This window comes from Sinocyclocheilus anshuiensis, unplaced genomic scaffold (assembly GCF_001515605.1).
Source record: "Sinocyclocheilus anshuiensis isolate Anshui unplaced genomic scaffold, SAMN03320099.WGS_v1.1 scaffold1719, whole genome shotgun sequence".
NCBI lineage: Eukaryota > Metazoa > Chordata > Actinopteri > Cypriniformes > Cyprinidae > Sinocyclocheilus > Sinocyclocheilus anshuiensis.
In genome coordinates this window covers 352104-366511 of record NW_015551147.1, presented here as the reverse complement: position 1 = coordinate 366511, position 14408 = coordinate 352104, and the positions used below count along the sequence as shown (strand labels likewise).

Sequence of the window (14408 nt, the reverse complement as noted above, 5' to 3'; positions counted from 1 at the left end):
ACACAGGCATTAATACATAATATTTACAAGCCATATACACAGTATATATATATATATATATATATATATATATGTGTCACAAAATTCCAGATAATATTTTAATAGTGTCTTTGTAATAATAAAAGAAAACAAAATATTTAATTTTGTATTTTGCAAATTAATTAAATAACAACCTGTTGTCTTTATAATATTAATGGGATCTTATACTGTACATGAAAATACATAGCTGCCTACATATTTTAGTAAAGAAATCGCTTGCAAGGAAAACATTATATTTAGAGTTCTTTGGCAAAAAACAAAAGGTTTGAAAAACCCTGGTTTAAAGAGTGAAGCTCTGACTAAACTATATAAAAAAAGATCAATAAAAACATAACAGAGAAGGAAAAAAACAAGGATATATTGTGATAGGTAAAACCTTGTTTTTAAGGAAAATGAAAGCTGCCTTCCATAACCTGCATTCTGGGGTGGAGAAACATAAAAGAAGAGGATGAGAGAGAGAAAAAAATAAAGCAAATAAGAAAGGATTCTTAGAGTTATTTGTAGCTCACGTCTGTTAATTCGCACAACGAATGCTCTATAACGAATCTCCCATCCCTCTGTTTTCAATTTGTATCTCAACTCCTTATATCGTAAGTCCCAGATTTAATTAAGAATCCAGTCCAATACATCGTTTATTTATGAGATAAATTCAAGTGGCTGTTATCTGACAGTATAGAATCGGCGTGACTGCATTTTTATGCACAACTGCACTGCTGACATTTGCTACATATTATCCTTGTGAATTGTGCATTGGGATGGTAACAAAGAACAGGCTATTGATTAACTGGCAAGAGGAACTTGGATCTATTGTTGTACTGTGTGAATATCTGGGACATAAAAGGTCTAGGAAGAAGTGTCCTGACTTTCCCATCAAGCACACAATGTTGTTTCAACAGTGCATCGTCAGGAAACAGAACAGTTGAACACATGGGCAGAGAGCTGTTAATTATGTTAAAAAATGTAAAAAAAAAAAAAAAAAATTTATTTTATTATTTTTTTTAAATATATTTAATAATTATATTTAAATAAGAGTGTGAAAGATACCGTTGTAATCATCTTAATAAAGATGGCTCAATCTGTCTTTCTTCCCTTGTAACCGTGAAGTGTTTATTCACATAGGCTGCCGAATAAAGCACCTGAGGGAACTTCTCTTCTCTCATCTCTGTTGTTTAATTACACTTCTTTTCTTCTGCGCTACTGCTCTTTTCAGCGTGGATTACATAAACAGCTCTCCCCAGCCTCCTTGCTCTTGAGCTACACACGCTGCACAGCATAACACAATAAAGCCTTCCATTAACAGTCTGAAATCAACAGCAAACCACATGCCTCATGTTTCAAGAGCTGAGACACAAACATCTTCTTCAAGCTGCAAAACAAATCTGCCAAACTGAACATGAGCCTGTCATCATATATATATATATATAGATGCTGGAGTATCAGAGGGAGGAATAAAGGAGCATTGAGAAAGGCCTACTTCAGCAAGAGTTCACATAACATCACCCATAAGTGCATCTGTCTGCCAGATGGGTGCCAAATTACACAAGATGTTGCTAATAATAACTGCCGTATTATTTATGCCCTTGTATTTATCAGCTTAGGAAAACACAAGTAGCATTTTAATGAGAAACGTTCAGGCTTTACTGACCTGCTGCAATAATAAATAGCAAGTGCACAGTGTTGTAATTTAGTGTCGTGGCTTTTTAATGAATTTAGCCATTGATTTAGTAAAGTTTTGCATGCAAACTTATACAAAATAGGATATCTTGTCAGTTGTTGTGGACTTTCCTTGATTGAAGATGTAATTTGGGGTGTGTCTCCATAAAAGTGCAAGATAAAGGGGACTGTCAATGCAAATAGATTACATTGTGCCTGCAAAGTGATCTGTCAAGCCTAAAAGTAATTTCGGAAACTGAGTGTGAAAATGAATACTACTGAACGGCAGGTATTAATCTGATTTGGGTTATGCGCCTGTCTGCTGTCACTATGATAAAAGGGAGATGTTAAGAACAGAAAACACACGTTTCCATTACAGATTTGTGCAAAACTTTGGCGATTTCTTGGAGGTTATAGTACATTGAAGAATGATCATATGACTTTTTACATATGCCATGTGACCTGTAAATGCGAAAAAGCCGTTTCCATTGTAGTTTTGCGAATTATTCCTTTTTCGCATTGCCTGAAAAACCACCTCATGCGAGCGTAAAAACGTTTTTTGCGATATATGGGCGTTTTTGCGAAATTGACGCGTTTCCATTAGGCGTATTTTCAATTCGCAATTTCAATTTGCGCAATTTGAAGGGTAATGGAAACGCGCCTTATAGACGTATACTGCTTGATAGCAAAAATTATTTTCTTGTGAGATTCTGGTATGCAATTGTTTTATTAATAATTACATTCAGCACAAAAACAAGTATTGCTGAGTGGAATGCATTATATTCAGCACACTATAACTGCATGAAAAAAGATACTACAACTACAATGTATGTCCTAATTTGTCAGACTCCATATAGTACTTCCTGCTGAGCCTTGTTTAATCAAACTTGTCAGTGTTTTCTAGCTCTACAGTGATAGATGATGTGGTGGGCACAGAACCAGTTTTTGATATTAAAGGGATAGTTCACCCCGAAACAAAATACAAATTAGGATATTTTGAACAATGTTTCAACTTTTTTTGCCCATACAATGGCTTTCACTATATAGGCAAACAAAACATTTTTTCACAGTAGCTTATTTTGTGTTAGGTTTGGAACAACATCACTTTAGGGTACACTGTCTCTGTCATTAGGGGTGAATTTAATTTATATATATTTGTCTATTTTACTATTCAGGGAGAGACTTTTTCATATGCCGTGACGAGGAAATGAGAGCGTCTGAGGTTTTTCACAGAGTGACTGTATTAATTGAACTGTCACTCTCAAGGCTTTTTCTGGGTTGTGTTTGTCAGATGTCAAATCACATCCTTGTACCCAAAGCCTTCAATCATAATGTCTTTTGATACTTACTAAGTATTTGTTTTCTTTTTCCATTTCATTTGAAGGACATTTAATCAGCACAGTCAGGAAACAAGAAAACAGAAAAACATCATGCATTAATATCGAAGATATGCAACATATGGTACATGTCCCAGACTTTCAGTTATTATTTACACTGAAAAAAATGTTTTCATTCATCCAATTAAAAAAATGTAGGGTAAAGATTCACATCTATATTTTTTTTAATTGGATGAATGAAACATTTTTTTGAGTGTAGAAGTATTTGCTATTCTCTAAAATTATGAATAATTAATTTTGAACCATTAATGCTAGATAATATAGTGGGGTTAAAAGAATAGTTCACCCAAAAATGAAAATAGTATAATTATTTACTCATCATTTACTCATGTTTTTCCAAATTTAAATGAACTTCATTCTTTGGTTGAACACAAAAGTGGATATTTTGAAGAATGTTGGTAACCAAATAGTTGCTGGTAGCCACTGAGTTCCATAGTAATGAAGAAATACTATATACTATAGTAATGCTATAATAATAATAATGCATATTAACACATACAGCTAACTAAACCTGTTTCTCCTTTCCTAATGAGAGTTAAGGAAAAAAATTAATTAGGGAAAAGATGAAAAGGAAAATGAGTGAGAGTAAAACAGAGATGTGACACTGCCGTTTGGCACCCTGTGCTGCCATGCATTGCAACTTTTTTTTACGTGTTTTTTTTTTACAGTGAAGTGTATTTAGCACAGATTATTCAGTTTGACGTAATAAGTATATACTAATATAACTGACTGATGCCATTTCAGACTCGGCTCCACTAAGCTTCATTATTCATCTCTATTGGCCGCCGCATTCGTTAATTTCCTCTCACTTGTACTGACTGTGGAATAGATGTTATCCCTGCGTGTTTTCCCTCTATTGACACTGCACAAATGGAATGTATACTTGTTAGTGTATATGTGTGTGTGTTTGAGTTTGTGTGTATTAGAGGAGAATTTAAATTAACTCAGAAAGAGATGAGTGCAAGCATTTGGCTTTCTGTGTCTTCTTTGAGCTGGAGAGCTGGATTGTAATTTCACAAACAGACTCACCCACATATACAACCAAGAGTGCATATTTAGATAGATAGATAGATAGATTCTTTATGGCCACTGTATATGCAAAAGCATCCACAATATTAATGTGTCATATCTACTGTTACATTGCTCCTCATGATTTTCCTATGTGTATCAGTGTTTGTCTCTGTGGTACATTGTGGGCTCCAACTTGAGCTACTTTCCTTCCTAAATCCTTGGCATTCCCTTCCATCCACCCGGAACCATTCCTGCATACTCTGATCCATTGGTCATGGCACTGGCTGGCACAGAAAGAGCAGCCACTGTGCACGGAGACAGTGGTCCTGACAGCCCTGCCACCCTCTTTATATGACTCTGGAAATGGATGAGGAAGGGTGTAAAGAGAGACATATGTGAAAGATGTCCTGCAGCACTCTCATAAAGGAACATAACAGCATCCTGACATCAAACAGTCCTTCAAGTGTAGGATAGTATCTTTGCATTTTCCATCAATCAACCTTACATAGCAACAATGACTCAGTCAGAGGTTTGAGTTTGGGGGTGGGACTATTCGTTTGTCTGACCAATGGAAGATTGGGGGAGTGTTCCAGAAACCCGTTTGAAACTGTTAAAGGGTAGTTCACCCAAAAATGAAAATGCTGTCATGAATTACTAACCCTCATGTCATTCCACCCCGTAAGACCTTCATTACCCATATAGGACCATATAAGATCTACGTCAGAATTCCACATGTATGCGTTGAATAAAGTCGCTATTTTTGTTCTCTTTGCGCACAAAAAGTATTCTTGTAGCTTCATAAAATTAAGGTTGAACCACTGATGTCACATGGACTATTTTATTGATGTCCTTACTACCGTTCTGGGCCTTGAATATGTCAGTTGCATTGCTGTCTATGCAGGGTCAGAAAGCTCTCGTCCAAAATGGACATGGAGGAGACAAATTGTTAAATAAAGTTGTTATTTTTGTTTTCTTTGCACACAAAAAGTACTCTTGTAGCTTTGTAAAATTACGGTTGAACCACTGATGTCACATGGATTATTTTAACGATGCCCTTGCTACATTTCTGGACCTTGATCATGGTAGGATCCTATGGGAGGGTCAGAGAGCTCTTGGAATTCATCAAAAATATCTTAATTTGTGTTGCGAAGATGAACAAAGATCTTACAGGTTTGGAACGACATGAGGGTGAGTAACTGATGACAGAATTTTCATCTTTGGGTGAACTAACCCTTTAATATTGTAAATTAAAACTCAAAATAAAAATGAAATAAAAACATTCTTGCTAACTGAAATAAGAATAAAAACAGGACTGAAAGTATATACTCATGGCTTTAAAATGTAACTTCTAAATAACTGAATGAATGATTTTTTTTTTAATATTACAAATTAGTGGAGTAACTGACAGCCCTAAAAACAAAAATTAAAACTGAAATAAAAATTAAACTGAAACTAGAACACTATGAAAAAACAAAACAAAAATTAAACTGAAACTAGAACACTATGAAAAAAACTACAACTAAATTAAAAATAATAATTATATAGGGAAAACGAATGAAAATTGGTCAAACTGAAAAAAGGTGATAGCTCACTCAAAAAGAAAAAAAAACGAACAATTATTTACTCGCCCTCATTTCATTCCAAATCTGTCTTTTTTTATTTATTAATTTTTTTGTATGGACAAAATTGTTTATGTTCTACAATAGAAACAGTCATACAGGTTTGGAATGTCATGAATGTGAGTAAATGAGGAGTAAATTCTAAACTACAAGTCATTATTTTCAAAATCATATTTGGTGACACTAATTGCACAGAAATGACACACATTGATTAGTGTGTAAATGATGACAAAACTTTTATTTTATTCAAACTATCCCTTTAAACTGTAAGGAGCTTGTGTCAGCTTTGCATTAACAACATCAGAAGCATCAATAGGCATGTATATTGTAGAGCTCCTCACTTGCGGTTTTGATTGACATATATAATGATGGAGCTCTTCAGTAATGAATCATTGAGCTGTGGACTGCTGTGGCATTCCCGCAGTGCGGGCTCATTTCAACACTAACGCATCCTCTCGCTGTCCCGGACTCCTCTACTTCAGTCAGATCTGGAATGAAAACATGCTCACAGATGCCTCACCTCCCCACACTTAGAGCTGGGTTTGTTATTCTGAAATATATTTAAAGTGACAGCACACATCAGCCCAGCTCCGTGCTAAAGTCATCAGAAATTTAACGCTTGTGCTTAAAATAGACACCCACGCTGACAGCGATGCCATGGTTTACCTCAAACTCTTATTTTCGACAGAGATAGCGAGACCTCACTTATTGCCAATCAACGTGACTTAGATGTCACTGGAATGTCATTTGAGGTCATCGTACAAATACAAACACTCCCAGAGTCTATTTTCCATAGCAACACGGATCAATGACACCTGCCTTCATCTCCATGGGAACGCACATGTCCTTCTTTGACTACCTTCCCTCTCATTCTTTCATTAATCTCTCCCTATTTCTCTGTCTCTCACTCTCTCTCTCTCTGAGCGTTATACAAACCATTTATTTCCCTGCACAAATAGGAAATTATCTATAATTTATGAGCCCCACATCTATTTATTAGTTCAGCATGGATTACTGTGATCTGTGTGGGCTTCCGGAGAGTCACATTTCTGTTAATGATCTCCCCAAGGTAAATTTAACCACAATTAGGCGGTAAATAACAGCCCTGAACTGTCTGATGAATTGATGAAGGCAAACCCTCCACCAGAGGATCTTGGTACAGGTCCTTTCATTTGCCCAAATAAAAGGAAGAAAGCAAAACAAGACAAACAAACTGATTTTTTAGGTTTTCAAAAGCCCTGCTCTAGAATTTCCAACCCTGCACATTCAGCAATAACAAGTCGTTAGGTCTACATTGAGGAGAAATGCTTTGTTGTTAATTTTTGTCTTTTGTTTCCCAGCCTGACTCATGATATTCGTAGGAAAAGATGGGTAGGAAGTGTCCTTGAGTTTAATATAAACACGTAATTAAAAGGATGATAAATAATTAGAACTTGCTGGCCCTAAACATTCACTTTCAGATATTTATCAAGAATAAAGCCATTAGTTTTACCAAACACAGAATACAGAAAACTATTTTAATAATAATAATAATAATATGAATTAACATTATTATGGCATGATTTAGATTTTTTACTTGTATCATAATTATTTTTAGACCAATTAATGTGATACACATGTAAGCCTATAATGAAGTGATAAATATGACTATATATAATGCAATTATTTCCAATAATTAGAGTAAGGTCTTAATCGCAGTAAGATGTTTACATTACAAAAGAAAACCTACTTACTCCAATTTACATGCAATTTTCATTATTCTGATTATTTACACAAATATTTTTTGTATTTTGTCAGTATTGCATCCAACAATTAAGTAGCTTGCTGTAGCTTGCTTCCTCGGGTGAATGCAATTTCTGTCTACCATAACTTTTAAAACACTTTTGTGGATACTGAAATGTTTCATCAACCCTAGACACACTACCGTTTGGAGTCAGAAACCCAGTTTGGGGTCAGAAAGATTTTTTTTTTTTAAAGAATGAAATTAGTACTTTATTCAGCAAGGTTGCATTAAATTGACCAAAAACAAATTATTTTCAAATAAATCCTGTTCTTTTGAAATGCATCACTGTTTCCACAAAAAAAAAAGTTTTTTTTTTTAACATAAAACATTTTAAAATAAATGTCCCTTGAGCATTATTGCTTCGCCATCACAGGAATAAACTGCATTTTAAAATATACTAAAATAGAAAATTTTAGTAAGATTTTGCAGTATTACAGTTTTTACTGTATTTTTGATCAAATAAATGCAGCTCTAGTCAGCATAAGAGACTTCTTTCAAAAACATGACAAGGAAAGATTAGGACAGAGAGAGAGAAAGAAGGAGTGGAGGCTGTCAAATAAAATATGTATCTATTAGCTTGCAGCTGGTCTACTGTGTTCTTAATTAGGCATGTCCTGAGGCTATCATGTCTGAATGGATTACGCCCTACATTCTCCAAAACACACACAACACACAAACACATACATATCCACACACACCATATGCCACACAGTCTGTGGCCTGTGTGATCTTCCTGCCATCCTTTCTCTGATGCTTATCCAAACCCCATCACAGAGTTATTGGCATGTGTGAGAGACAGAAACAGAGTACTACCATCCACTGCCTCCTGGACTCAAATCAATAAACCGTCTTTGCGTATTTATGGTTTATTGCTTTTTTTTGTCTTGCAGGAACAGACCTTTCTGTTATCTGAGCTGCTGTTGGGGCACTTGTGACCTTGACAACCAAATCTGCACTGTGTTTGTGCTGGTGCGCTGTCAAGCCCGCTGCCACTGTGTCATTTGTGGCAGCTAAATTGAAGGAGTGCTCTAATCATCTCCCACACGTCTTGCCCCTCGCCACGCGTGCGGGAAGCCCCGGGCGGCCAGCCCGCTCATTCCGCTGTCTGTCTTCCTGCCCACAAACATCCCATCATCAACAATGACCTGAAGCCACACGGCATCTGCTGTATGAAAGATGTTGATTTTATTGGCAAAACACGGCTCCTTTGGGTTATGGTCCACTTCGTGTGAGCAGTATGATGAAGACCACAAACTATAACTCACATCGATGGGATTCTCTTCATATGTGAAGAAAACACAGCTAACATAACACACAAAAATGGACCACAGGCATGGGTTTCTCAATGGCCTGGATGAAAAAAAGCCTGCGTTTTTGCACCCCAGCAACAGGTGGACGGGTGTATTGACTGTCATAGAGAACAACAGAGCACAACATCAAACATGGGGCCTGTGGACACTCGGGTCTGTACGGAAAATCAAAATCTTAAGCTTCCTTTTCGGACTTATGGTCACCGTTCTCATCATGGCATCCTACATCTTGACGAGGGACCAGAAAGGGCTCTTTTTAACGCCATCACCATATCACCTTACTGTGGAGTCTCATCCGGCTCAGCTGCCCCTTAATCTGTCCTTCGCTACAGACTACACAGTTGTGAGAGAGGTGGTGAGGAGCATTGTGGCCAGAGTGGATTTCAGTCAGAGAAGAGTGCCTGACCTGAGAGAAGTGAGAGAGAAAGAGCCAAACGTATGTGCATTTGAATTAAATTGATAAACATGCAAAATATCTTGATTTTCTTTAAAATTCAAAAATCATGTAAATAAAAAATGGCATATTTGATTGTTTCTGTGAATTTTAAGATTAATATCATTATCTAGAAATCTTATTTTAGATAACTGTTTTCTATTTTAATACATTTTAAAATATATTTTATTCCTGCAATGGCAAAGCTGTTCAGTCTTCAGTGTCAAATGATCCTTCAGAAATCATTCTAATATGCTATGTATTATTATCAATATTGAAAACAATTGTGCTGCTTAATATTTTTGTGGAAACCAGGATACATTTTTTTCAGGATTCTTTAATGAATAGAAAGTTCAGCATTTCTTTAAAATGTATATATTTTGTAATATTAGACACTTTTTTTTAAATCAGTTGTATGCAACCTTGCTAAAAAACATGAATTTCTAATAAATAAATAAATAATAAGCCTTACTGGCCCCAAACTTTGTACATAAATTAAGTAAATACTACAAGCTACGCTCTGTCAAGTCTTAGTTTGCTAGTATAAGCCTTCTGGTCTTTCTCGTCCACAGATATTCTCTGCAATTCCTCTCAAATTCCTTCCCCATCTCAAGAACCCCTGTTGGTATGAAGAATTCTTTGGGAATGTCACAGCTGATCCGTATGGGAAAAACCTGTATGCTCTTTATTCAAAGCGCTTCCAAGCAGTATATGACCACCTGCGCAGAGCGTTTCCGGCTCACCTGCATCAGCACACAGGTAGACAGTATCGCCTGCGCTGCCTGCCCTTCTTTTACATCATCGGCCAGCCCAAGTGTGGCACCACGGATCTCTACGACCGGTTACAGCTACATCCAGAGGTCCATTTCACCACTATGAAGGAGCCACACTGGTGGACACGAAAGAGATTTGGTGAGTTTCATGTAAGAGATAAATGACAGGGTTTAAAATGTGAATTCATGATGCTAGATGGTCTTCTTTTAAAAGTCCGCAAAATGTTCACCACTTCAATTTTCTTGCAATGCAGAGCATCTGCTTAATGTTTATCACATTCAGTTTATTACACAAACTTTACAGCTAAAGAACAGCTGCCATGCAATTCTGGTTGCATGTTAATAATAAATAATAAATAGAAATAATTGTATAAATAAAAATAGTAAAAATAAATAATTGTACTTTGTATTCCCCTGGTTTAAGGTATCATCAGGTTGAGTAATGGTTTTCATAACCCCTATCCACTGAATGACTACCTGGACCTTTTTGACCAAGCAGCCAATCAGATTCAAGATCACTTGACAAGCAACTCCTCCAAAACCCACAAAAAAGTGGACATCATAATTGGTAATTTTTTTTTCAATTATGTTTTAGATTTAGTAACTAAATTGTTGTGTAGACCTTTTGTTTTGTTAGCCACACCTCTTTTACCTAAAATATTTATTTGAAGTACCCTGTGAAGTTGTTATTTTATATATTTATGTTAAGTTAATATTTCAATAATTTTCTCATGTTCACGGTTCTCCGACATCAGTTAACAGTCAGGTAAACAAAACTAAACTAAAAACAACCAAAAATAATGTTGTATTTTGATTTGTTTATATTTTTTAAATTATTTTACATTTATTTTATTTTTAAATTTGTACTATATAATTAATTATCAAGCATAGCGTTAGTTCTGGCAGGTCACGTTAGTCAAGCTCGCATCAGCTGACCTTCAGCTGATCCCCATCTACCTATGGGAATGTGACACCTATCTAAGCATTCATATATAAGGTCCCTCAGTATTATCAGCAGTTTTCGCATTGCTCAATAGCTAATTACCCTCCTCCATCCCCAACTCCTCCTCTGTCAGTCGGGATTCAGCCTTCTGATTCTCCTTGAATCAGACTAATTCTAAAATGTATACATAAAATGATTGAACTTTAACAATATCTGCAATACATTTATGTTAGTTCTGTTCTGTTTACCCTGGGGGGTTATCGCTGCTCTCCCTGCGCAGGGAGTTCTTGCCTAGAACAGAACCATACCGCCAATCCAAACTGTATGCTAATTGTCAATCATCTTTGACGATAGTGGTCCTGACAGAAGTTAGCTTTTCATAAACTCAAAACCCCCCTGCAGTTCCCTCTCGAACCCCAGTTTGGGAAGGTATTGTGTTTTTTTCTATAATGATGATGATGAAGAAAGTGCTCAAATTAAATACACATCATCTAGACTTTTTAATTAGAGATGCCAGATGCTATGGTCAAGGTCTATCCTCTTGTTATGACTCATAACAATAAATAATTTAGAAATTTCAGTCTTTGTCTACTGAGGCCTGAGAAATTGTCAACTAAATCAAAAACAAAACAACCCAGTCATAAATAATCACTAATAACATTAATCAGATTAAGCCTTCAAATCTAAGTCTTGAAATGAAATATCAAGTTGGTAAGGATCAAGCAATTAACACATTTTATGATTGACAGGTGAGGCGAGTGCATCCACAATGTGGGACAATAATGCTTGGGTTTATTTCTACGACAACGGAACGAAAGTGGAGCCACCTTTTCTGGTGCAAGACTTCATTCATGCTGTCCAACCAGATGCCAGATTCATTGTGATGCTCAGAGACCCAGTAGAAAGGTACTACTCCACTGTTTAAATAAGATATAATAATGATTTATGGTTTGGATATCATAACCAGTATAATATTACTATGTGAGAGATGCTTTTTAGATTGTCCTCTTAACCTCTTATTGTGTTTGTGCACTGTGTGTGTGTGTGTGTGTATTTGCGTGTGAGAGAGCAGGCTTTACTCAGACTATCTGTACTTTGGCATGGCTAATAAATCTGTGGAGGATTTTCATGAACGAGTATCAGAGTCGTTGCACCTGTTTGAGGGCTGCTTGGCTGAGAGGTCCATCCGTTCCTGCATTTACAATACCACTCTCAACAACCTGATGCCTGTGAGTGCAGTATGAATCATGATCATATTAAATGTGAATATTTAATTTGCTGTTCCTCTCTTAAAGGGAAAGTACACCCCAAAAAAGAAAATTCTGTTTACTCAACCTCATGTTCTGAACCTGTGTGATCTAAAAAAGATGTTATGTGTAATGATGCATAGAAAGTGAATGGGGACCAAGGGTTGTCAAGTTGCAAAAAACGATTCCTTCAATTCATTAAAATGTTATCAGATCTTCTGAACGATAGATAGATATGTCTCACCAAAGCATTTCAGTTGGTAATTCTCATTAGGGACGGGCACCAAAGGCAGCTGGTATGAGTCAGAGTCAGATTTTGTTCAGTCTGATATGATGTAATTGGTTCAGCCACCAGGTGCAGCCGCATAGATAAGATATACCCACCAGGGTATGAGCTGTTCTGGCTGTTCCCCAAAGCTGTGCAGCCAGTAGATGATCTTCACCTCTGGAGAAAGCTGTTGGAAGCTGAAATGAAAGCACTTTTAGAGAAATCTAAACGTGTTATGAAGTACACATTGTTTTGCTGCACTGATCTGGGGATTAAAGTCATGAATGTTTGATTTATGGCTTTGAAGCTGTTGAAGCTGGTTGATGAACCAGCAAAAGTCTGGATTGCTGAATCATTGCTGCTTAGTCTGGTAAATTGGATGTAATATAATACAAATAGAAGCTTGTGCACCATCCAGAATTGAACTGAGGATGTCTATTATATTTTGATTTAATGAACTGAAATTGAACTGAGGTAAAAAACAGAATGCAGAATTGTTATTTTAATATAATAAATCAAATGTCAGTTTGTGAACACTAGTAAGCCATTTAACATACTGTAATTCTCAGATTTGATCTATACTCTTTAAAATGGAGCCAACCATCAATACATGGATGTAATATAATACAAATAGAAGCTTGTGCACCATCCAGAATTGAACTGAGGATGTCTATTATATTTTGATTTAATGAACTGAAATTGAACTGAGGTAAAAAACAGAATGCAGAATTGTTATTTTAATATAAATAAATCAAATGTCAGTTTGTGAACACTAGTAAGCCATTTAACATACTGTAATTCTCAGATTTTATCTATACTCTTTAAAATGGAGCCAAACATCAATACACATAATAAATGTAAATATTTATTGGCATAAAGTTATCTGAGAACAATGTGGTGGACATTTTAACATTTTTGATGGTTGTAAAAATGTTATCTACATATCAAGAAATAAATAATAAAATTAGTCAAAATTAATTACGTTATTATTTATAATTTGTACTAAACTTCTGCTCATCAGTTGGAGATGAATTTTTTATTGGTATTATAATACAGCACGTTAAATACATACTACACAAGATGTTTACATCAGAAGCTACTTACTGTAAAAGATATAGTAAGAATAATCACCATATAATACAGCAGTGCATAAAATACTGTTATAAAACTGAAAAAAATCAGGGATTGTTACACTGCTACATGTTATACTGAGCCTTTGGGTCCCTCTGTTGGTGAACACATGAAAGTAATGCAATCACTTTAATGATATAGAGTGGGGGAACTATGACGTCACTTTGTACTGGTATGCGGATGGGCTGTTAGCATCGCACTGGTTCCCTCCACAAAAAGCCAATAGGAGTTTTCCATAGGCTTTTAGATTATCGCAAAAAATAAGCTCTGTGTTCAATCATAGTTCATCGTAAACATTTAATTTTAACATGGCTTTAAGCACTATGCATCGTTAAAGTTTCACTTTCACAGTGACTAAGCAGGTAAATGTGGTGTTTACATGGAATAATCATATGAGTTTACCTTATGGTACGAACCCAGATCAGTATCAGTAGGAAAGCCATAAAACGAGCATCTTCCATCCGAAGACTTGAGTTGCATTTCGGAGCAAAAAAAAACAAACATTGTCGAACAACAATATAAAATGCGGTAAACTATGAATTGGTTAGTCTACAATTAATTGTACTATAAATTATACTACAATTGGAAGATACTGTAAATTGATAAACTGTTCGGCGTGATGATGTTTAATGTCTCCGACAGCATCTGTAGTTCCATTTAGCAACTTGTTAGAAACGTAACAGTTTTAAAAATATCACGGGTGGGCTGTAACTGGTGTGTTTTATGTCGTAGAATAAAACGTGAAAGTATCTTGAGCCTGTGTGAACCACGGACCTTATTTTAGGGATTTAACCAAAATCC

At 35.8% G+C, this 14408-nt stretch overlaps 1 protein-coding gene and 1 long non-coding RNA gene across 2 annotated transcripts in view; one reads left to right on the top strand and one right to left on the bottom strand.

Annotated features, from left to right (window-relative positions):
- The window catches only part of LOC107663285 (carbohydrate sulfotransferase 15-like), a 25729-nt gene that overhangs the window by 10071 nt on the left and 1250 nt on the right, over positions 1–14408 (top strand). Inside the window, exons 2-6 of the mRNA XM_016453462.1 lie at positions 8393–9248; positions 9818–10157; positions 10443–10586; positions 11711–11867; positions 12034–12190. Coding sequence (XP_016308948.1) covers positions 8823–9248; positions 9818–10157; positions 10443–10586; positions 11711–11867; positions 12034–12190 — 1224 coding nt within the window. The 5' untranslated portion in view covers positions 8393–8822. The remainder of the gene's footprint in view (positions 1–8392; positions 9249–9817; positions 10158–10442; positions 10587–11710; positions 11868–12033; positions 12191–14408) is intronic.
- LOC107663286 (uncharacterized) overlaps positions 8225–14408 on the bottom strand; it is a 7488-nt gene continuing 1304 nt past the window's right edge. Inside the window, exons 2-3 of the long non-coding RNA XR_001631315.1 lie at positions 10072–10077; positions 8225–8235 (exon numbers count right to left, since the gene is read on the bottom strand). This is a non-coding gene — a long non-coding RNA (uncharacterized LOC107663286). The remainder of the gene's footprint in view (positions 8236–10071; positions 10078–14408) is intronic.